Source organism: Vanellus vanellus, assembly GCF_965231255.1.
Source record: "Vanellus vanellus genome assembly, chromosome: 24".
Taxonomy (NCBI): Eukaryota; Metazoa; Chordata; class Aves; order Charadriiformes; family Charadriidae; genus Vanellus; species Vanellus vanellus.
Window position 1 is genome coordinate 842082 of NC_138929.1, and position 22920 is coordinate 865001.

Below are 22920 nucleotides of genomic sequence, written 5' to 3' on the forward strand. Positions count from 1 at the left end.
TCACATCGAACGCAGCCTGTGTGCGGTGCCGGGGCGCCGCGTGGGCGCTGGCGGCCGCCTTCGGGCAGCCTCGCTCGGAACTGGGGTTTGAGAGAGTGTTGGCGCTCGGCAGCGCCCGCGAGAGGGGCAGAGCCTCGCCAGCGAGGCTCCTCCAGAGTGCTTTGAACTGACCGGTGGTAGCGGAGGGACCTGTGGAGGGCTGAATTTTGCTTGGCTGAGGACACGGGTGTTCGTGCAAAGACCTGCAAGACTCTCCTAGAGAAACCTGAGATAACTTTTGTATAATACCTGATTTAACTTCTTACTGCAGGAACAAAAATTGCAATGAATTCATTGCATGAGATGATTACTCTGAATGCTGACATCTTTGTCTTCCTTCCCTTTGAGGGCTGCACGTGTCCCGCTCAGTGGGACAGAGTTGCCGGACCGCAGTGCGAGTTAACGTCATTTCCAAAGCTGCAATAGTGTCGTGGTGCTGCCGCCGCCACGTGCCACAGCCCCGGGGTTGTGTTCTGTCAGAAATTTTGACAATCTGCTTTCATAGAGGGAAGATTTAAGGGCTTAAATTCTAGTACTGCAGAATAAAGAAAGTATTTTATAACTCGCTCGAAAGTCAGCTTTTAAAATGAGCCAATGTTGAGTAATATTTCCAAACATAGACTCTACATTTGTTTTAACTTCCTTCACACCAGTGTAATGTGATGGACTTATCCGGATTGCACTGAGAGCAGAATAAGGTCCCAGCGTCTTTCAGACTCTGAAGCAGTAAATACCCGGGGAACTGAAGCCCTGGTCTATGCACATCGGTACTTCTCCCCTTCTCATGGCACTTGTAAATCAGAGTTTATGGGACTTGTTTTAGTGTGGCATTCTGGACTCATAATGTCTTGTCCTGCGTGTCTCGGTATGACTGTACAGATTGCACTTCTCTGTCTTTTCCCGCCATGCAGAGACGTGTCCTGCATTTCTCAGTGGGTTTTGTTATTCCCCCCCGGTTAAGCGCGACAGGCTGCCTTCTCCCCGGACTGGCTGAGACCATTCCTGGGAGGACAGGAGTGGAACGGCTTTTCTTCTGGGAGAGAAAATGTATACAGCAGATATTTATAAAACTGTACATGAATGCATGATTTAATGTAGTTAAATATTAATATGGTGTGTGCCAAGACTTTTCTAAGGGGCGTTATGATGTGATTCAAAGTGAAGGCGAACACGTGTTCCCTTTTGCGTGGAGCACGGGGGGTTGAGCGGCGTTGGTGACTCCCATTACCTCAGGACAGCGCCTGGAGACAGAGACGTGGTGGCATTGTCACCTCGGTTGTGTCCTAGCACGGCTCGGAGACACAGGACTGTTTCTTTTGGAAAAATCTGCTTAGACGCGCATTGCTTGAAGCGTTGCCGTTCACACTTGGTAGTTACGGAACGTGATTCGTGGGTTGTGTTTTGTGCAGGGCACTGCAGTGCCGTTTCCCCTCTGCTGCCCCTCTGCAGACCCCTCCGGTTTCCTTCGGCTCCGCAGGAGCTGCCAGAGGCAGGAGTTCGGCACAGAGATAAGGAATAACTGTCTGGAAGAGGTATAATGCCGGTGCTTTTTCTCGACTGATAAGGAGCTGGTGAGGGTGACAGGAGGCGGTTGCTGTAGGGAGGCACAAGCACAGCGGGGTGTGCGTGCACAGTGGGGTGCACGTGCGTTGAGCCTTACGCAGAAGTGTGCAGCTCCCTTTGGCGTGACTCGAGGCCACCGCAGGAACTTGGCAGGTGGGAGAAACCGATGGTGAAGCCCGTCCTTCTAATGGGAAGAATTACCTTGCTGGAAGTCAGTCCTTGTAATTACTGAAAGGTTTATTTTTTGGCGTAACAGCAAGAGCCTTAATACTTGACCCTGAGGTGTACCTGAGCCTGTTCCGTGCCCCCGTTCCATCCCTTGTGCCCCCTCCGCTCAGGGAGCAGCCCGAAATGCAGACGTTGAGCAGCTTTTGCTGCGCGGGGCACGTTTGCCCCTCGGCCTGCCGGCCCCTGCCCCGTGTTTCCCACGGGGAGTGTTTGTTGGTGCCAATGGGAAGGACCCAGAGGTGTCAGAGCAGACATGGCTGGAAGCCGGACCGGGTGGTGTCCGCGGGAGGGGTCTTTTAGCAGACGTGGTGGAAATAATTGCTGCCGAACTGCTCGATAACTGAGGCAGAGCTGTCGGCTTCCTCCAAGAGGGTTGTCAAGCAGAGGGAAAATGGTGTGCGTGTGGGGAGCGTGGGTCTCGGCAGACCAAGCGAGGCTCTGTTGTCCCGACTCTGCAGCGTTTACAAGGAGATAAGGAGTTGTTTGACTATTGTGCTTTCCCCCTCATGTTTTTTTTGCCTAATCATGATATCGTGGTGTCTGAGCTGCTGTAGGGATAGTTTCAAATAGTGAAATGCAGTTGCATTCAAATTAAAATGGAAGCAATTTCATGCTTTAAAAATGAAAACATGCATCAGTAATGTCAGTGTGTGGGAGATACTTGCATGTGCAATGGTCCGACCTCTGGACCACAAAGCCTGGTGTGTTTTTTCTTGTGTGGATTTACTTTACGAATCTGATGCTGTGTCAGCTCCGCCTTTTGCGGGGGAGTATTGAGAGAGTCCTTTGCAGATACGCTGAACCTGCTCTGGAAATCAGCTGCAAAGACCATTCCGATGCTTCTGGCTTGCCCACCTTGACAGGCTCTTCTGTTTCTGCCGCACGTGCTACATGGGAAAGTACGTGGTTTTGTTGGTGAACTTGGAAGTGTTGCTGTGAAGCTGCATCCTTAGTGCTAAAGGCTTCTGACTGTTTTGTAAATACATTAATACAGATTGGAAAAAAAAAAAAAAAAAGAAGAAAGAAAAATAAAAAGTTTAGGGACAACAGTATTATTGTCTGTGGAATATTGCAAGTCCCTCAGCTTTCTGTATCTGACGGGATACAGAGTGGAAGCTGCTGCGCTGTTGTTTCGTTTCCAATAGGGAAACTGGCTCAGCTCCTGCACCCGCCAGTGCCGGAGGCTGCGCTCGGCTGAGTCGCTCTTCAACCCATTGAACGACCAAAGCGTTTGGACCACGCAGTGGTTTGCTCTTCTTTCAAAATTACTTCCTCAGTTTCAGTAATAACTAAAGATATTCACTTATCTTCAAGTGGATGGTTTTCATCCCGTTTAAATTTGTGCCTTGTACCTTCCCCTCCCCTTCCTTAGGGAAAAAGGAGAGCTCGTGTGTTGCTCCGAGTAGTGCTGGGGTCCGGCTCGGGCAGCTGCAGCAGTGCTGTAACTGAGGCTGAGGGGCGGCAGACCCAATCGCAGCAGTTCTGTGACCCCCCAGTTCCACTGACGGCTGCTCAGGTGCAGCCCTACTGTGGTCTGGAGATGTCCCTATTGTCCACCGGGGCGGCAGGACCTGTGCTTGGCTTTGAGAGATGATGCGGAATGCTTTGGCCTCCCTCGACGTGCCCTGGCTTTCCCCACTCCTGCAGAGTCAGGGACAGGGTTATCCCTCCTCTGGGCAGGTTTTCACCTTAGCGCAGATCCGACCTGTGAAGGAGAGCTCCGGTGTGAGGTGCCGTGAGCAGCGTGCCGAGGCGCGGCGTGGTCTGTAACGCAGTGCTACTGAGCTCCAGCTCCGGCACGATGGGGGTGTTGGGGAAGGCAGGAGTTTGGTGGGAGAACTGGGATGCTGCCACTGGCGGGGTGTGCAGCTCGGCGGCAGTTCTGGCAGAGCCAACCTGTCCTCCGTTTCCCCATCTCCCTCCCCGCCGTCGCTCATGCTTCACAAGAGGAAATCGTGCGAAGCCGTGTTGGAGGGGTTGAGTGTGAAACAGCAAACCGAGCACCTTCATTGCATGCGTATCTGCTTTGTGTAACGACGTTAAGGAGTAGTCAAGGCAAAACCAGACACCAATGTGAAGCCAACTTGGAGAGGACGCGAACCCCTGTGCTGCAGTATTTATCTGAATCGAAATTCTGAATGTTTACCTCAGTGTAAATATCTTAACCTTTCCTGTGGGAGGAAAGGAGTATTGCATGGAGCAATCGCTGTCCCCATCGCTTTGCCAAACACGTCATCCTCTCGGAGACGGGCTTCACATCGGTATGAACACTGTCCCTCTTTGGACCCTTACCTTTCTAGGATGTGAATGGTAAAAATGTGAATATTTGTTGTTTACTTCATTAGGCATAATTCATAATGATGTGTTTATATGAAGAATATCACAGACAGAAGCAAAACCATATGCAATTGGTTTACTTTATTATAAACTGTATATGATGTACAAACTAATAAAAACTTAAATGACGACAGTCTCACTGTTGTTCTTGAACAGGTGAATAAACAAGAGATTCCAGCTGTGCATTTCGGTGCCGGATGTGATCCGGAGCATTGGGTGGTTCCTGGGGCGCTGGAGAGAGAGGGCCGAGCATGCTTGTGCGCTCCCACAGGAGCTGCCCTGGGCTGGTAAACGCGCTTTTAAAGTTTTGATGGAACAAACCCGTGTGAGATTTCTGTTAGGAAAGGCCTGAGCAGACTGTCAGGCGCTCACCCCTCTGCCAGCGCAGAAGCTCACAAGGGTTTCTGTGTTGAAGGTAGGGGAGGATTACAGGTGCTAGCGGGGCGTATATATAGAATTTTTTAATGTTATAATGAGAATTTATTGCCATACATCTTTTTGGAACAGCAGGAAGTATTTTGCTTTATCGGTAAACGTGCAGAGTGTTCACCAGATTGGCCCCAAAGCACTCCTTGCTTTTGTTTTAAGCATTTGGAGAAATGCTTCTGGCACAGGCAGCGTTGGGCTTCCCAAGCAACGGTTTCTACAGGTGAGTGGTGCCCACCCGACAGCTCCTTTACAGGTAACGAGCCCAGCACACGCTTCTCAAACACAGTAAGTATTTACATGTATTAATACAGGATTAATTTCACTACACAGTTCACCAAACAGAGCCATAGCGTGAGTTTAAACTGTTGTCCTGACCTGAATCTGTTAGTTGAGCTTTGCGTTACAGTAAAGCTGTGGCCACATATCCACTGACCAACTGGCAAACCATCTGGCTAATAGCAAAAACATGAGTTTCAATAAAACAGATTTGACAACAGAAGTGCTTCATCACTAACTTTTTTCCAGCCAGAGGTTTAGGTTTGAGCAGACTTAAGTTACGCAGTTACGATACCTCCACTTACGTCCTACATTACAGTGTTACTGCCAGCCTAACTTAACATTCAAGTGCATTAGAGGAAAGTAGTAAAATCTTGCATGAAGTACAGTTCTATACTTCAGACATGATTTTAGTTTGTATAAAATAAGATGGAAAAGACATTAATCCATCTCTTCCACTCCCTGCCAAGGCAGGATCGTTCCCTACAGGACAAGGACACTGAACAGGCCTTGGCCCAGCGGGTGAAGTGAAATGGCTGGAGCCATGCGAGAGGGACTGAATGCCGCTCCTCTATCTCACTTGTTTCCCTTTCTCTGATTATTATTTTTTTTTAACCTGTGATAGCTCTTTAAGACATCACCTGGCAATGTGCTGTCTCCTGTGCACTCACCAATGCACGCAGCGGACACGAGCTGGTGGAGCACGGCTGCAGGAGTGAGCTCTGAGCAGGGCTGTTGGCCGCCTGCTCCCTCTGCACCGCTCTCCTTAGGGCTGGACCGGTAGTGACTGCCACGCTTGACAGAGGTGATCCACAACTGGGTCTTGCTGGTTTTTACCCAGTAATTTAGTCTGTCCCTCGGGTGGGGGAGAAGGGGGAGATGTTTCGCAGTTCACTTCACTCTGCTTCAGACCAGTTATGTACATACGGGTTTGGTCTGCCACTGCTCGTAGTGCTGACATGTAAAGATCTAACGATTGTGGTTCATAGGGACGTTATAAAAGACCATAGTTGATCGTCCTCCGAGGAAGAAAACAAGCAGAACACCGTGGCTGCTTCTCTCCAAAACTCTTCCTTTAAAACACACTCAGCAGCACATTGGTTACGTGGCAGTTTTCCTTTGTCAGTCAAGAGTTGCTTGTTTTCTTCCTTGTTCTGAGGCCGATAAACTCTCTCCGCAGAGAGGCTTCACACTGGGCTTGGCAAAAGGGCTTACTTTAGTAAAGGGAGAATTATTTCTCTTTACAATTTTAAAGGTTACAGGAGTTACTTGCCTTTTAAAACAAACAAACAAACAAACAAGCTACCCTGCCTGTGCTCCTAGATGATGGTGCAGGAACTAAAAGCAGAGCCCCGTTTGTTGGTGCTCTGTGTTGGCACAAGTTTTCCTTTTCCATAGTAACCTGAGAATATAGCCTTCACATCCATCTTTTTAGAAAGGGTGAGCATCCACATACCGTTATCAAAATACAGCAGTTTCCCTCCTCCAATTTCCCCCACTTGATCCCCTTTGTTCCCTGCCTTTTCCAGTTTCACAAACTCCAGCAGATCAAGCCCAGTCTGGACCGCTTCGACGTTGTTGGCGCAGCCGAGGGTGATGTGGGCCCGGCTGCCTTTCGGGAGGTTGTCAGTGGGGAGGATCTTGTCAGCATCTCCGGGCCACAGCAGCAGCTGCTGTTCGCTCAGGTCTACACGAGCACCCACAGTTTTTGTTGTGATGAACAGGGCCGAAATGGACAAGGTGAAGCCTTTGCCGTAGGAAGCCTTTGCAGCCTGGGAGAAGAGGGAGACAAGGCCGGACAGAGCTTTAACTGCTGCAGGCCGCTGCGGTACAGCGCTGCGGTGACTCCTGCCCACAAGCTCGGGGTCCCGGTTGAGCATGGCAGCTCTTGCTTTGCCGTGTTTGAAACGCCGTGTATGATGGGAACGCCATGGCCTGAAGTTTCCGCTCTGTGAATTCAGAGCTGGTTACATCTTTTCCCTTCACAAATTCCAATATTTAACTTGGGGTTATCTGTTTTGAAATAGTTTAACTGGAAGTGCAAATACCATAATTTATCATTGTTCCAATGGAGATGGTGCTGGAGGTCAGGGGATGGGGGGGGGGGGGGGGGGGCAGGAGTATTTTGTTTGGAAACTACCAGGAAATAGTCACCATCTCTCCCACAATTGTGACTTTTCTATTATAGAGGCCACGTGGATGCAGTTCCTGTCCCTACAGTCACCCTCTCGGCTCTGGGCGAAGCCGTGGCCCCGGCCCACCCCAAGGGTCTCGTGGGTGCCGGCTGAGGGAGGGGTCAGGGTCGCAGCCCCGTACTCACCTCTTGCTGCGCATATTCCTCAGCTCCAGCTGCTTTTCCGAAGTCGGTGTATTTTGTGGTGCAGTGTAAGACCCCGGGCGGCCTCTTCACAAAGTAGCTGGTGAGATCTATTTTTATTTTGGGGTCTTCAATAGCAGAAACAACTGCAAATGCAGGTAAACAATATTACTATCAAAAAAATGATCCCCTGATGTCACCCCATGAGCCAAGTCCCATCGTAGCTTTCTTCGCCAACCTGTCCCTCATGTTTCCTCTTTGTTACTGCTCAGAAGGATTAGATGGGTAAATAAAATTCCTCCTTCCACTGAGGCCAACAGTGGATGTCACTAGAGAACAGCAGCTTCTGCGCATCATCGTGGCTCATCTTAAACTCGCCACTGTACAAATCCCTCAAGGGAGGAGTCTTCAGTCTGTCCCTTTGCTCTTTGACTCCCTGCAGCAACCAGGGGATGCCCAGGCACCCATGTAGCACGGCTGCCACCCCCACCCAGCTCCCTACGTTGTCACAGCTAAAGAGGAAAAGCGGTTTCATTTATTTTTACATACAGCAGCAACTTTGTCACCTATGTGAAACATTAATATCTTTAAACAGTTTTTCTCGTTGCTAACTTTAACTAGAAATTCACTTTAGAATCTGACCAAACTCGTTCCACTGGCTGCGTGTTAACATTTCATCAACACAGTAAGAACTTGGTAAGATACTTCTATACATACAGTATTTACTCTCCTTTTTGAAGGCTTTGAGGCTTCCAAGCTCATCTAAGAAGGCCTGGCCGGCCTTCCTCAGGATCTCAGAGCTTCTTTTGCTCAAAAACCACCCAAAATACATGGGTAGGAATTCCTTCTCCAAGCTCGGCTTCATCTTCTTCAGGTCTTCCACTGACAGTTTCCATTGATTCTTCTCCTTCAGCTGCAAGCAATCCATCCGCCACTGAGTTTTGGGCTCAGCAAAGATGACTTTGTACCGGTATTTGTCAGCAATATCAAAGAGTTGGTCCAGTCGTTCCCTCTCGTGGTGAGTGTCATCCAAAACGATAACGCTGATGTCTCGTTTGCAATAGTCAACTAGATCCTCATCCACCTTTGAATATTCTTCAGGAATGGTGCTTCTTATTAAAGGTGTAATTTTATAGTTATCAACAGAGATGACCTTGCAGGCATCTTTATACCTCTCTTGAATCGCCTGAGCAAGAGTGGACTTCCCGCTGCCAGGGAGACCTCTCAAAATAAAAAAGGTTTTCGATTCTTTGAGTGTGGAGATCGTATCTTCATCGTCAAGGAAAGGGAAGTGCAAGCTTTCGGGTCTTTCTTTCGCTGACTGAGTAGACATTTTTCTAAATATTTTAGGCAGGAATGTGTGACTCTTCTTTGAGAAGCCTCTGTTCTGAAATGCAAGACGACAATATTTTGCAGGCCGGCAGCCCCAGGAGCCACACAGTCCCACCACACCACCACCTGCCACCGCGTGCGCCTTGGCCAGGAGGAGGGGGCACAGGACACCTCGGCCACCCCACATGGCTTAAACCACCTCTCCCTGCTGTGCCAGCCCGTCCCGCCGCAGGGACTGGCCCAGTCCCACCACCCCTGGCACCAGTGATCTCACGTGAGGAGCTGAGGGTGCAGCTCCGCTCCCCGCTCCGGCTGTGTCGCTGCAGTCCTGCCTGACCAGGAAGGGGAAGTTTTACCCGTCACGTGGCAGCAGCTACAGTTTCACAGGCACCACGAGCTGCCACAAAGCTGCAGCCCGAGCAGAGCGCTTCAATAGTCAAATTTGTGTCTGAATGCTTCAATAAACACCTGTGGCCACCAGACAGCAGGGCTGCAGTGTGCTGTGGGGCACCCCACCGGGAAATGAAAGTCACAGCAGGTCGTGACAGCTGCTGCCTCTCATGGCTTCATCTGAACAAAAGAGGCTGCAAAGGGATTGAAGTCTGTTCCGGGGTTCTCTGTCCCCACAGGAGAGGCTGTTTCTAAGCAAAGTCTGCAGAGAGACCATGTCTCCCATTAAGAATGGCCATTTCTTCATGCTGTACTGACCATCAGCACTCCCAACGTCTCCGAGGAGCAAATTTGGGCTCCTCTTGTGATGAAATTGCTTCCCACAAAGCCAAACCCCCTCCCGGCAGCTGCGTTTCCCAGAACAGGAAAGTGAAACCAGTGCTCCCAGCACCCAAACCAATGCTCACCTTTGGCAGCAGCGAGTGAGCAGGGGAAGCACTGCTGGTGCTGGCTCTCCCCCCCATCCTGCCAGCACCTCCGGTAACTGGGATCCCAGATTAATTCCCGGCAGTGCCTGGGAAAACACGGGACTGGACGGATACGAGGGATTTTCCCAACTGTGCGAGTTTTCAACAGCACCAACGGGGCAGCCACTGGGGTTTGTGTCCATGTGTGACCTCCCCACCTCCCCACAGCCACCTCCTCGCCCGCCCTGGCGGTGACCGGCCCAATGCTGTGCCAGCAGCCCTGTGAGCGATGCTGAAGGAGTAAGTTTTGCTTTTGATGCAAAAATTGAGGGGGGTTTGCATACTACATAGATGCTCTGCCCATGGCAAAAAAAAAAATGGTTTTCCTTGTTTGCAGAGTAAAGACACTGTTTAAAAAACAACATTCAGTTGATTCGGAGGTGGGTTTTGGGTCTGAGGCAACCTGGGACCAGGACCCCCCCACTGCTTCAAGGGACCGCTGCCTGCCCTGGGCTCAGCTCCAGCACAGCACACCGGGACGGCCATGCCCAGCCCTGAAACAGGTGCAGTGTTCCTGCCGCAGGAACGAATGGGGCCTCCGAGAAGAGTGAGGACCAGATGGCTCTCCTGGGACCCCTATGTCGGCCTCCCCGAGGATTCGGGGCTCCACGGTGGTGGTACAAGAGGAAGCAGATGGTGTGAGCCACCTCCGGGACCTGCTTCTCTTCGCAGCGTAAGTGTCCTGTCTGCCATGGGTGTCATTCGGGAGCGGGGTCGGGCAGTGGCTCTGCGCAGAGCTGGGCCAGGCTGGTCTTGCTGCCCCTGTGGCCGGCCCGGTGCCCCGCGAGGGCTGAGGCTGGGGCTGGGCCAGCCCGGCTATTTTGCTGAAGGCAGCTGGTGGCAGTGGCAATGACTGAGGCTGCTTTTCAGACCCGCAAACAAAAGAACAATAATAGAAAACACTCTCCAGCCCCATTGTTTCGCAGCCAGCTCGGAGGATAATAGTTGCCTTCATGGGATGGGGCCACGCAGGGCCCGGCCGGACAATGGCCCCACAGAACGGGCCTCGGTGGAGCGGGGGGCTCCCGGGCGCACAATCCCCCATTGAACCCGCGCCCCGTCCCATCCCTCCCCACCGGCCCCACAAAGCATCTGCTTGTCTGGGTGCCCCATGGGACAGGGCCTCTCGCAGCGGGAGCGATGCTCCAGCTATCGGGGTGTCGGAGATGCTCATGCCCCGGCTGTCCTCAGGGACCACCGAGGGGGTCCCGCTGCGCCCTGGCTCTACCGTGGGGATCCGGGGGACAGGGGCTGTGCCCCGACCCAGCGCCCACGTGTCAGCGACGTCGCCGGCCCTCCCTCCCCTGCGGGAACCGAACCCTGGGCCCGGGGGGGTGGGGGTGAGGGCGGGGGCGGGGGGCGGCTGCCCCGGCCCCGCACTTACCATGGTGAGGGCAGCGGCTCTGGGGCGGCCGCCGGTGCGGAGCGGCGCGGCGGGGAAGCGGCTCTAGGGCGGCCGCGGCCGCGGCCCCTTTCATAGCGCCGGGTGTCCCCCGCCCCCGCCGGCCCCGCCCGTGGCCGTGGCCGTGGCCGTGGGGGAGCGGGGGGAGGGGGGCGGGGGCCGGGCCGGGCCCGCCCCGGGGGCGGAGAGGGGTGTCCCGGGGGGCAAAAGGGGGGGGGGGGGGAGTGGCGCCGGTCCCACGCGTGGGCAGGTACGAGACGAGGACTGCGGGAAGGGATCGTGTTCGCCCCCCGGTGCGGCCGCTCCTCCGCCCCTACGTCCTGCGGCCGTCCCCGCTCCTCCGCTCCCCTTTGCTCGCCTCCTCTTCGCTCTCCTGCTCCTTTCTCTCTTCTTTATTGTTTCCGAGCTCTTCCTGGCGCTTCCTGGCACCTTCTGGGCGCTTTTTGCCTGCTGGAGTCTCCGCGCTCTGTTCGCTTTCTGCCCTCTCCCCGTACCTCTCCAGGCTGTTGTTTCCTGCGTTTTCACTGCTGAAATCATAATCTTAAAAAGAAAAGGCCATCTTAAACCAAGTGTCGGCACTGAGCAATCGGTAGGGCATGAGAAAAGCAGCCCTGACCTCCACCACCACGGTCAGGAACCGCTCCTTTGGTTTCTGTCTCACGGGACTAGGATTGGTGACAGTGCCGGGTGCTGAGCTCCATCACACCCCCCCATCCCCCACGCACCACTCACCCACCGACCCACCACCCACCAACCCATCACAGGTCACCCACCGCTCACCACCCACCCATCACCCCCAGGTCACCCCCCCAGGCCGTCCGTGGGCAGCAGGGACGCCGGGGACGTGCTGCCACCTCCTGCCCAGGCGCGACACAGCCCGAGACGGACATGGCCGGGCCTGGGAGCAGCTGGCAGAATTCAGTACTTCTCAGATTTTAACTCAGTACTTGTTAGGAAGTCGCTACTTTGACGCCGTGTGGGTGCTGAGGCAGGTGATGACAAACAGCCTCAGCCCCAGGGACCTCCGTTAGTTACAGCCACTTTCTGCTTCTGCCTGCGCCCACCCTTCTGCGCTCTGGGCGCTGGAGCTGCTTTCAGTGTTACTAAAAGCAACATTTTGACTGGATGGCACTGAAGAGCAAAACCGGGCTCCTTCGCTGGTATCAAGGCTTCGTTGTCATCGCTCGCTCTGGTTTATACCAGCTCCGGAGTAAACCTTCACTGCCAAAAACTGAACCCCCAAATTCTAATGACACTGTGGCTTCACATATAAATTAATTCCTGCAACTGTTTGCTAGTTGCAATAGGGGCCAGAAATTTGGGTGCTTCTACCTGGGAATAAGGCGCTTTGTTCCCACACCTTGGTCTGTGCTCCAGAAAAGGAAAGTGGGGAATTTTATATATATGGGGTGCAGAGGTCTAAATGAGCACTACCTTTAAGACAGCAAACTGTCGTTTCTTCTCTTCTTTCACTCAGCTCTTCGATGAAGCTTTTGCTCACATAATCCAAAGCCTGAAAGGGATATGGCTTATTAATAAAAGCTCTAGAAATGCTGTTACATACATAAGTTTTTCCTGTTTTCTTTCGATCTCTGCTATCATTACCTGGTCCCTTCCTACCATAAAACCCTCTGCAACAATATACTTCATTTCTCCCCACAGTGGTTACTACTTGTTAGTATCCCTTATCAAATGTCTCCTCCCCTGAAGATTCCATCTCTCTTACACTATTATTTTTCTTCTGACAGGAGGACGGGCTCTGCCTGCATCTGGATACCAGTGAGGGATCACCAGACGGGTAGGTGTGCTGTAAGTTGTGCCCGGCAAGCCCACCCACAACCCGCTGTGGGGGCAGTGAAGGGTGGCTCCCAAAACACGTTGACAGCGTTACCTGGGTCACGGGCCATGCCCAGATGTTCTGCCACCATCTCATGCAAAGTGGTTTCTCTGGGATGTTTTGGAAAGGCCAGAAAAAGGTGTGCTGTGACCGGCGCTGACAGCGACTGAGCACAGAGGAGGCACCGCTGTGTTCTCTGAGTGAAATCCTTGCCCCAGGGAGGGCAAAAGAAAATTTCCTCCCAACCTGAGCAGGGCTAGGGCTTCACCCTTCTATGTGTTGTACTGGCTCATAAACTGGGGTAAGTTTTCTGAGCCAGGAGGTTTCATAACTTTCAACATATAAACTGCTTCAGAAGCTGCATTTCTCCCTCCTCACACACCAGCGATGCAGTGCCATTTTCTCAGTTCCCAGGACACTAGACAACAGTTACTGCTGACGTACTGACGCTGCCCCAAGCTTCTGTCTTTGCAACAACCCACTTACAATAACGATGGCCTTTTGAGCAGCTTCATTGTGGATAAGCTTTGCCTTCTCAAGTGCTTTTTCAAAGTTCAAGATTGCACACCGGTAATCCTTTAGTTTTACTGTAACAGACAAAAGAAAACATCTATTTTAACCCAAGATGAAGAGAACAACAATAGTTAATCAAGCAAGTCTCTGATGAGAGGTCTTGATCTGAACAGTTACTTTGGCTGTTAAATCACAGGGATGCTCTCACTAAGATGCTGTACAGACAGGCTGTCCCTGTCCTTAGAGCAAAACTTCTACCAATGCCTCTACCTTGTGCTTGTGCCACCAGTACAGTAGCGTGGAGTTGCCACTCAACATCTCCCTCTTCATCTGCTGACTGCAGGGACTTCTGTCCGTAATTTTGGGCTGTTTCAGCTTTATTCAGCTCGAGGTAACATTGGCCAATTTCATGGAACAGCCAGGTCTTCTCCAGGCTGGATTTTGCCATTGGAATCTTTTCCTCCCAACTACAAGCAGAGAGTAAGAAAGACAGCGGTTTACTGGATCTCACTACGCGGTTACAATTTCAACTACTGATGCTATAAACAAAGGGTTCCAGATACTGTTGGTATGAAAAATTTCACAGCCCCTCTCGCTAGCAGTGTGAATAAACAAACTGAAAAGACACAATCTATTTAATTCAAAATACAACCTTATGCCTTTACTGTTACTGATTTTACATACGTTTCAATGGCTTGCTGGAGTTTGCCCATTCTGGCATAAACTCTGCCAATGTTATCAAGCGCTCTGGATACGGCATCTGGCAGATCACTGCATTGAAAAGAGAAAGAAGTTGTAGTAGCTGAAATAGTCCTGTTCCTGGTACAACCTCTGCTTTCCTCAGCCTGCGTGTTTGGTGCTCAGCGTGACTTCAGGCTGTGTTGAGAATCAGAGGTAAAGGACCAATGTCAGACTGAAAGTCTTAAAAATCAAGAAAGATTTTGGGGTTTATCTACAGCTGTTGCAGCTGACACCCCATAAGACACAGGGGAAAATGGTTTAGTTTTGTCTCTGATTTTTTTTTTCTTGGTGCCAATCTGGCAGTCCCTGTGAAAGTCCTACCTCTTGTCTTTGCCTCAATTTCCCTTTGTTGCCCTGTGGGTCCCACGGGATTCCCCCGCCAGCTCCCAGGTCCCTCACACTAACAGAGGATTTCTGTCCAAGAGAAAAGGTAAGACCCCAAACCGCATCTGCGATGTGTCTGCAGGCTCCTACACCAGTCTCCTGCTAACAGGCCCCACTCCCAGTGCTGGGCAGGAGCCTTTGCCCGCGCTCGAGGCAGGTCCTTCTGCAATAATACAGCCTGTAGACTTTAGATTTTCCTCCTTAATTAGGCCTCACTCCCGTCTTGGGAAGTGGCCTGCTTTGACTGCCCTCGCCTTACAAATGAAAAAGCTGATGAAACGAGAGGTTGACTGCTTCGCTGGGGGCGATGCGAGCCACAGCCCCGTCTCCTCCGGCGCCGCCGCACTCCGCCAGCAGAGGGCGACCCCCGCCACCGCCGCCCCTCCGGCCTCTGAGCCAACTCCGCAGCGCTCCCCCAAACTTGTAGGTACGTACCTCATTCCTGCCTCCCTACTGCTAATTGTTAACTTCATTTGGCATAACTGGGGAGTGGAGATCACGCGGAGAGAGGCAGACATTTCTTAAACCAATATTAATTTTTAAAAGTGATTTGTGAAAATTATAAACGATGTCAATTATGTTTTAAACACCCCATGCAGTATGGGCAAAAAAGAAAGAAAAATAACTTCAATTCAAGCAATGATTCAGTGTTTTCTCATATGCTTTTCAAAGCTCTTACTAAATCTTAAGACTACATTTTGCTTCATTCTGTTTTAGCTGGAAGAGATGCAGAAGGCGTTCTATATGGGCAGGTAACTGTAGCCTTAGACAAATATTTCAAGGCTGCTATCATGGCTTGAATGCAAATGATTTTATGAGAAAACATAGCAGGAAACTTGTGGAATTTAGAGCCTGACCTTCCTCAGAAGGAAGTGCATAGTAGAGGCTAAAGTGCTGAGACTGGGACTTTTGTTCCCTTTGCCTTGCTTCAGCAGAGACTTAGATGTGCCATGTGGTCTAGATCCTTTAAATATCTGCTTCGGGCTCCTTATTTTTGAAAAAGTGAAAATAATAAGTCACTAGAGACCATGACACTTGGGCAGAGTCTAAATGCATTGCCCTGTTAAACCTCCAGGTGAGAATTACAACATTACCCAATGCTAAAACATCTTAACAGAGGTACTTTCCTCTTTTCCCCATCCATCTGAACTTCTCACCACTTACTTCTGCCTGGCAAATTCCAGATCCATTTCGTGGCTTTTCAGAGCTGCCTCCATCCGGCCCATCTCTAGCTGAGCATTCCCAATGCAGCTGTAGAGGTTTCCAATCAGTTCATTCTTGTTGGGAACTTCAGCCTCTGACCACCCTTGTATTGTTTTTAGCACGCGCTCAGCTTTCCTGCAGCTTTCTTCAGGGCAGTTGCCAGTCAGCACTAGAGACAAAGAGGAAAGTTTAATGTTAGTGTGTGGACATGGCAGTATCGGGGAAGTGAGACTCAGTGCAGTTGCGCAAGCCTCAGACAAAGCTCGGAAAAGGTTAGAGTGCTTAACTCTTCATGCATCTCCCACACTCCTCCCTCCAGTCTCCAAGAAATCTGCCCCTGGGAGATGGTGCTTCTGATCCTCCCCCTGGCACTGCTGGAAATCACTTTCATCACAGCAAGCAAGGGGAACTGACGGCTAACACTTCACACTAGCTGAAGAAAAATAAAGGAGAATGATGCTTGTTGTCTGAAGGGTTTGAAAGCTCGTAGCTATTGCAGCAGGGCAGCCTGGTCTTGGAGATTAAGTTCTAGCTACAGTACTTAGGTTTTTCTCTCCTAAATTAGCCTCTGGCACTTTCCTAGTGAGGTGTGTTCATTGCGCCCAGCGGGGCTGCAGTGCCGTGAGAATGAGACTGTAGGGTGTTTCTGACACTACCTTCACCAAGCTGTTGTAGCTTAAAAGAACTGAATTGCAGAAGACTGAATTCTTCCAAATTATTTTGGACTAAATTATTTTCCCTGGGTTGTAAAATATGTAGCACAGGAAGGGAGAAAGAGACCAGAAGTGGCTGAATTACTCCTTCCCTTCCAGACCACTGTTTTTCAGCTTCTTCATCTCTCTACAATGGTATTTTTGAACTATAGAAATTATTAACTCCAGGGGCTTGTATTCTCTCAATAAAACAACTCCCAATTACCAGCCCAGCCAGAGGCATTTGCTAAGCACGCAGCAGTGGCCTACCTGGCTTTGATATCTAAGTGGTGTCCTGAAAAACAATCAGCAAGACCTCAGGTACAGAAAAAGCTGACAAAAAAGTATGTTGGATTCTGTATCTAAGAAACTGTTGGGAAAGGCGAAGAATACAAAAGCAAATACTTCCCCAAAACTGACCCTACTGTTTGTTAATACTTGCAATGCTTCTGTTGTTCTGGTCTGTAATTACTACAGCAAATAATTTCCTTACTGCTTCCAGCCAGGACACCTACACATATCGATGTCCTCCATACTCTTCACAATGTATCTGCCAACTTCAGCTGGTTTTTGCTTCTTGTCCCGGATCCACCTTTGCTGCCGGAGCTTGCGCTCTCTCACACGGGCATAAATAGGCTTCTGCTGCTGCCAGAATTCACTGCGTGTGTTCAGGTAGGAAATGCCACTCAAAACCAGGTCCGCTACTTTGATCCCCTGCTTTGTGCTGCTCTCCATCAAATCTGAAAGTAAGATGGTAGAACCAAGGGGAGTATTGATATATATGATGGATGAATTTGCTCTTCAGTGAGGGACTGCTTGTGAATGTTTTTCTGCTCTGATAGAGAGATAGTGCTAGAAATTTAAGTCTTCAGCGCTTCTCAGAACTGATGCGTTTAGGAGGGAGGTTGCTGTACCCATTCTGTGTGTTCTAGTGAGCTAGAGCTGCTGTTCCCAGCCCCTGTAGTTGGTGCTTTCTCTGCTGATAAGAGCCAAGAAGGGGCCCAATTAACGGGGGCCAGCTGTGATGACCGAGCACCCGTCCTCCTGGACAGAACAACTGTATGGGCCGTTTGTACTGAAATGGCACTTTGGAAAGTGTTGTGGATTAGATTGCAAGATGGAAATTGAGAAGGCTTTTACATGCCTGGCAACCAGGTAGCCCACATGTATTATTAATGCTAGTAATACCATAAAACCTATGAGTAGACTAAATTCTTAATTACTTTTCTATTACTGGGTAAAGAGTTCTCTAGAAAAATTACTAAAGGAGAATCACCTTTCTGCCTAGTTCTAAAATAAGACACTTCTCTGAATCCTGCACCTTGATCTTAACAGCATTTACAACGAAACCACAAATGAGTTACAGTCTTATGAGCAACACTTTGCACTTAATGCAAGTGTTAGTGGAATTTATCATTATGACAGAAGCTAACTAATTTGTAATGATATTGCTTCTGCTTTTGATTTCATCAGCAGATTGCTTTGAGTTGATTTATTGTTCATTATAAAACCTGACATTTAATAGGGAAGGAAATATGCTCATAGTTATGATTATTGGATCTGGCTTCAAAAATACCTGTACTCTCCAGACTCCTGCCTCGCTCACGACTACTGCAATCACTGTGTGCCATGTGAGCTCTAATATAAATAAGGAAGAATAGGCATAGGGATATAAAAGAAGAAGAAGAAGAAGAAAGAACCTGCTTAGAAGGAACATTTAGTTAAATACAATGGAGAAAGACCTTTATCCTTGAGCAACTTTTCTAGGTAGGCCTTGTCAGCATAAAGCTCTCCAAGAAGCTGTCGCTCTATTTTTGGATTCCTCACAGGCTCCTGTTTCCTTGTCCATTTTTGATCCTTAGTCAGTTTGATTTGGAGTTTCTGATTTACTTTTTTGCTCTACAGCAAGAAAAAATAAAGGAAGTTGGGGGAGATTAGTGGGGAGCACAAGTATTAGCAGAATTCTGTTTACATTCCATATAAGCCAACTTATTTTTTAAATAAAAGCAAGAAGCCAGTGTCTCTCCAATTGCTCCGGTCACGAGCAACTGAAATTTTGCACCCAATTATGCTCTCTCACTACCAAGAACAGGAGGGGGCATTATAGTAAGAGCAAGAAATAGTTCTGCCCCAGTGTCACAGTTCTGGAGGGCCTCCTGGTCAACGTTGTGGGAGAGGCAGGTCTAGCTGTCCACGGTCAAAGAAACAGAGACTGTAACAGCCAGGGCTTCTGAAACACCAGGAGGGTATTTCTAAAGTTTCACATCCAAAATCCCAACTACAGTGCTAATCTTTTGTCCAAATTATTTTTACCACTGACTACCTGTAATTCCAGCTGAAAGAAGCAATGACCACTCACTGCACCAACTTCAAAGGGAAGCGTGGCTTGGCATCTCGGAGGAACGAGGCACTACTTCAATGGACCACCCCAAAATTAAGCAATCGAGAAAGTGTCCATTATCAAAAATGTGAACCTTAAACATCAGGTAAAACCAAAGTAAATATTGTAGATAAATGTACCCTGGCTCCGACCTCAGTGCTGTTACTTATTAGCCTCTGATGGGTGATCAGTAACACCCAGCAGAAACAGTCAGGCTGGTAGAGAAATTTCAGACTGGGTTTTGTTTCTCCTTGGTTGCTCTTCCCTGCCTCTCCTTTAAATTCTGTGTACCTTGAGTCAGAACCACATTAAAAGCAGATGCGTAAATACTCTCAAATGGATCGGTGTGCTTCCTGCGCCGAGAAGCTGCTTCACTAGACCAGCCGAATCCCCATCCATGTTGCTGCAGAAACTATGAATCCTCTAATGCCTATTTCAGAAAGTATTAGCATTATAATAACTCGTTAGCTTCTAAAGCAAGAGCTCTTCAGACTGTACCTCTGCCTGCCTGCTTATAAAGCATAGATCCTCTTTATTCTCCAGTTTAACTGAGGATGGACCTGCAAATACAGATAAAACATTTGTTAGTGGTCAAGAATAGCAGTGCAGAGGCTTTAGAAATTGAAATGAGCATAAACATGCCAAGCCTATAATGTCCAGTTTGAAATAAAGCTTTCTACTAAATCTTTCATATGTGGATGTGGGTATGTTCTGTAAGCAGGGAATACAGCTCATAGATGAAGCTCAGTATTTTAATTACTATTTTCTCATGGCATCAGGGGGCTCCCATCACAGTGCAGATTTCCTACAGAGCCATACTACATCCTGCATGGAAACAGAGGAAGAAAAAGGATGGCAGGTTCTTCTGAGGGATCACAGCTGAAGTTTAAGATGGAAGGAAAGCTCTCAGCACAGGGATATCCAGCAATCCAGAGAACTATTTTGAAGTTTTTGTGCACTGACATGAGGGCAAAACTCACATTTTATTTTCACTCTGACACCCAGTTCAGATTGCACTCTGGCAGCGGAGGTAAGAGTGAAAACCAGCTCTTTGTTCTGGCCTGTTCGAGAGGAAGGAAAGGGCTTCACATGCTGTAGGAAAGAGCTTTGCAGGCTGTTGTAGAAGGATTTCCTTTAGCAAGGCAGCTGGGCCAAGATCAGCACTGGGAGAACATGTGTATCATGGAAGGCAGGTGCTTCTGAATCTGCCAAGCAAAGCAGATTCAGTAAAGCAGTTTTGGGGATGTGCCCCGTTAATGTGTATGCATTTCCCAACTATTTAAACATCTAGATCAAATGCTAACGTTTCCTTGCTTCTTTCCCCCTGCATTTAGGAGCTATCACTTCATTAAAAAAATGTCATCTCGTTTTTTATCTGTTCATTTGCCTACAGCCCAGATGCTTGAAGGCATTTAAAGCCCTTAGCTCAGTATGTCAAGCATGGCAAGCATTTCAACTGAGAGTTGCAAAGATATCTAGGCATTTGTATTAAGCTAAGACAGCAGCGGTAACAGAGGAAAGCAAGCCACATCTAGAATCTTTCGCTGTTTTTTTTAAAGAAATATCATGTATGAAAGAGCTTCAGGCTTTTGCACAGCTGGGGCATGAAGTTAACCAGTGGCGCTGGAGGTGGGCTGAAATTTTGAAACTGATTTCAGGGAGAGTGAGGCATTTAAATATCTGGAGGATCAGGGCCCTGGGTATGGGTGTGCAGCAGGGTGTGTCCTGGTGCTGCGCAGGCACCGGCTCCGGGCACCCACCTGAGCAGCCTCTAACAAGCCAGGCGGGTTTGGCAGCAGCCTTGCTGGCTACACACCGGTCGCTCTGTGCACGTCTGTGTGCCCAAGAGCGGGTGCACGTCCTGTCCACGCTTGTCTGCGTGTGACAGCGTTGCTAAGAGAAAAACTGAGGGAAAAAGGACAAGTTTTCCGTTTGCTTTGAACATCGCTGGGTCCTTGGCCTTTCTTGCCTCCTGCAGGACTCTGTTCTATGATTTAAGCCAGCAATTATGAAAGCAGTGCTCCATTGCAAGAGTCAACAGTTTCACTGCTCTTATGCAATATAAATTGGAGGAAAATCAGGATCTCGGGAAGGCCAGTCTCAGGTAGCAAGGCAAATTTCATTACGAACTTTGAATATTAGGATAAAGATCTCAAAATGGATTCTGTAATCTGTAGGGCTGTAAGTAGATGAGCTGCTTTGTTCTGTATTACCTAGAATATTTTCATGGTGACTTTGGAAATCTAAGTTAGTGTCATAATTTACTTATAAAACTGAAGTTGTAAGACACTGTACATGAATAGGCATTCAGCCAAAAAGAAGAAGAAAAAAGGAAGAGGGCTGCACTCTTTTTGGTGCTTCCTGGTTTCATCTGAGAATGGCCACTGAGCACATGAATCCAGAAGCAAAGAGACTCTTGTAGCGGGGTCCGTGGGTTACTTGCAGAGATAATTTGCCATCAGCTGTCCACTGAACAGCTTCTGGCTGTGCTTGTAGGGGTCATGAAATGAAACATCTTACTTCCAATGCAGTTGACAATTGCCTCCTGGGACTTCTCGATACCCAGCCTGAACTTCTCTAGTTCTGGACGTAGTCTGCAGCCTCGATGATAAAACACTAATGCAAATTCAAAATCACCCATGGTATATAATGTCTCAGCTTTCTGGTAAAGCCCCTAAAATGACATTTGGGAAAAAAAAAAAAAAAAAGAAAGAATAAAAAAGAGGGAAAAAAACACTTCAGCAATGTCAATTACCTCCCCGCTAGGCAGAAGTGAGAGCCCTATGCTTTCACAACCTGCAGACAATAAAATCCAATCCTGAAACTCTTTCTCAATTGTTGACTAAGCACCTCCACTTCTCTCAAAGCAATAAAAATGTCAAGGGTGTGTTTAGAGTTAGCTGTTTCTACACAGTCCTGTCCCCCAGACCCTTCAGAGTTTCACAGATAAAAGACCAGTCCTTGGCCACCCCAGACTCTTGGCACTTCATGCCATTTACCTTGGAGAATGTTTTGTCATTTTGGAGGGAAGCTTCAGCATCTTTCAGGGAATTTTCTGTGTCTCCAAGTTTCAGGTAACATTTTGAGCGGGCAACTAGGCAGTGCTTGTCTCCTGCTCTCAGCTTCAGCGCCTGGAAAGCAGCAGACACAGACAGGTCGTCAGTGCTGGGCTCAGCAGCACAAATGCATGCAAGCACATATATTTGATGCAACCTGCTCTCTCCCAACAGGGATCTTGATGATGGATGAGGATAAAACCACAACATCTTTACTGAAAAAAAAAAAAAATACTCTATTGATGTTCACGCATGCCCTGTGCTGCAGCTACACCATCTCCGTGCCGCGGGCGCTGCAGCCCCTCTCTCAGCGCACCAGACAGGAGCTGTGCCTGCTGGCGCTGCCCGCCGTGTGCCGCCCCCCCTCGCACACCACCCCTGCGTGTCACCTCCCTTCGCCCAGTGACCTCCAGGCGCCCTTGCGGACGTCTCCCTTCGTGCCACCACCTCGGCGGGCCTCTCCTCACGCTGCCACCTCCCCTTGCACCGGGTGCCACGTTCCTCCGCAGCCCCCTTCCCTTCGTGCTGCCACCTCTGCCAGCCGCCCCCACGTGGACCGGGTGCCGCCGCCACCCACGTCCCTTCGCGGTCGCCACCTCCGAGTGCCACCTCAGGCCTCCGGGCCCGATCCCGCCGCCCTCACACATCCCCCCCCGGCCCCGGCCCGCCGCCCCGCCCGGCCCCCTCACGTTGCTGAAGCAGGCCAGGGCCTTGTCGTACTCGCCCCGCCTGAACAGCAGCGTCCCCTCGGCCATGAAGCCGAGGAACGTGCCGGCCGGCACAGGCTCCGCTGCCGCCGCCGCCATGGCCGGCCCGCCGCCGCCGCCGTCGCCTTGGCAACCGGTGCCTGGCAACCGCTCGACTTCCGGCGCGAAGCCCCGCCCAGGCGGTGACGTCGTGGTGGCGCGCGCAGGAGGTTTCCCGCGCCCCGACAGCGCTTCCCGCGCCGCCGTTTCCTCCTCGGTGCCCCCGAGCGCGGCTTCCCCGGGCCCCCCGCGGCGCGGCAGGGGAGCTCGCTGCTTCGGGGAGAAGGGGGGCGCGTCCCTCCGGCCGTGCGGACCCGCGGGCGCGGCTGCGCCACGCGTGGGCCGGGTGCCGAAAACGGACGGCCGCCCGCTCGCCGTGTTTGCGCGGCGGGGCGGCGGGGGAGGCCCGGCCGGGCCGGTCACGGCGAGTCCGCACAAGCACGGCGGCGCGGGGAGGGCGGGAGAGGTGCGGTGTAAGTAGGGCAGGCGTGGGAGGCTACGGAGAGGTGCGTGGGGAGGGGCTGCGCT

At 50.3% G+C, this 22920-nt stretch overlaps 2 protein-coding genes across 2 annotated transcripts; both read right to left on the reverse strand.

The window, feature by feature from the left end:
- Positions 1–1679: 1679 nt before the first annotated feature.
- CNP (2'',3''-cyclic nucleotide 3'' phosphodiesterase) lies at positions 1680–8609 on the reverse strand. Its single transcript, XM_082494853.1, has 3 exons — positions 7907–8609; positions 7193–7335; positions 1680–6644 (listed from the first exon to the last, which is right to left on the reverse strand). Exons 1-3 carry the CDS (start codon positions 8520–8522, stop codon positions 6192–6194), a joined length of 1212 nt encoding a protein of 403 aa, XP_082350979.1. The 5' UTR covers positions 8523–8609; the 3' UTR covers positions 1680–6191.
- A 2544-nt stretch (positions 8610–11153) lies between these two features.
- ODAD4 (outer dynein arm docking complex subunit 4) lies at positions 11154–22401 on the reverse strand (the record flags this gene model as incomplete). The annotated part of the gene is made up of 12 exons (XM_082495011.1): positions 11154–11380; positions 12275–12353; positions 13164–13264; positions 13461–13657; positions 13875–13961; positions 15480–15687; positions 16726–16950; positions 17953–18109; positions 19089–19150; positions 21111–21264; positions 21590–21721; positions 22336–22401. 12 exons carry the CDS (start codon positions 22399–22401, stop codon positions 11154–11156), a joined length of 1695 nt encoding a protein of 564 aa, XP_082351137.1.
- Positions 22402–22920: the final 519 nt, after the last annotated feature.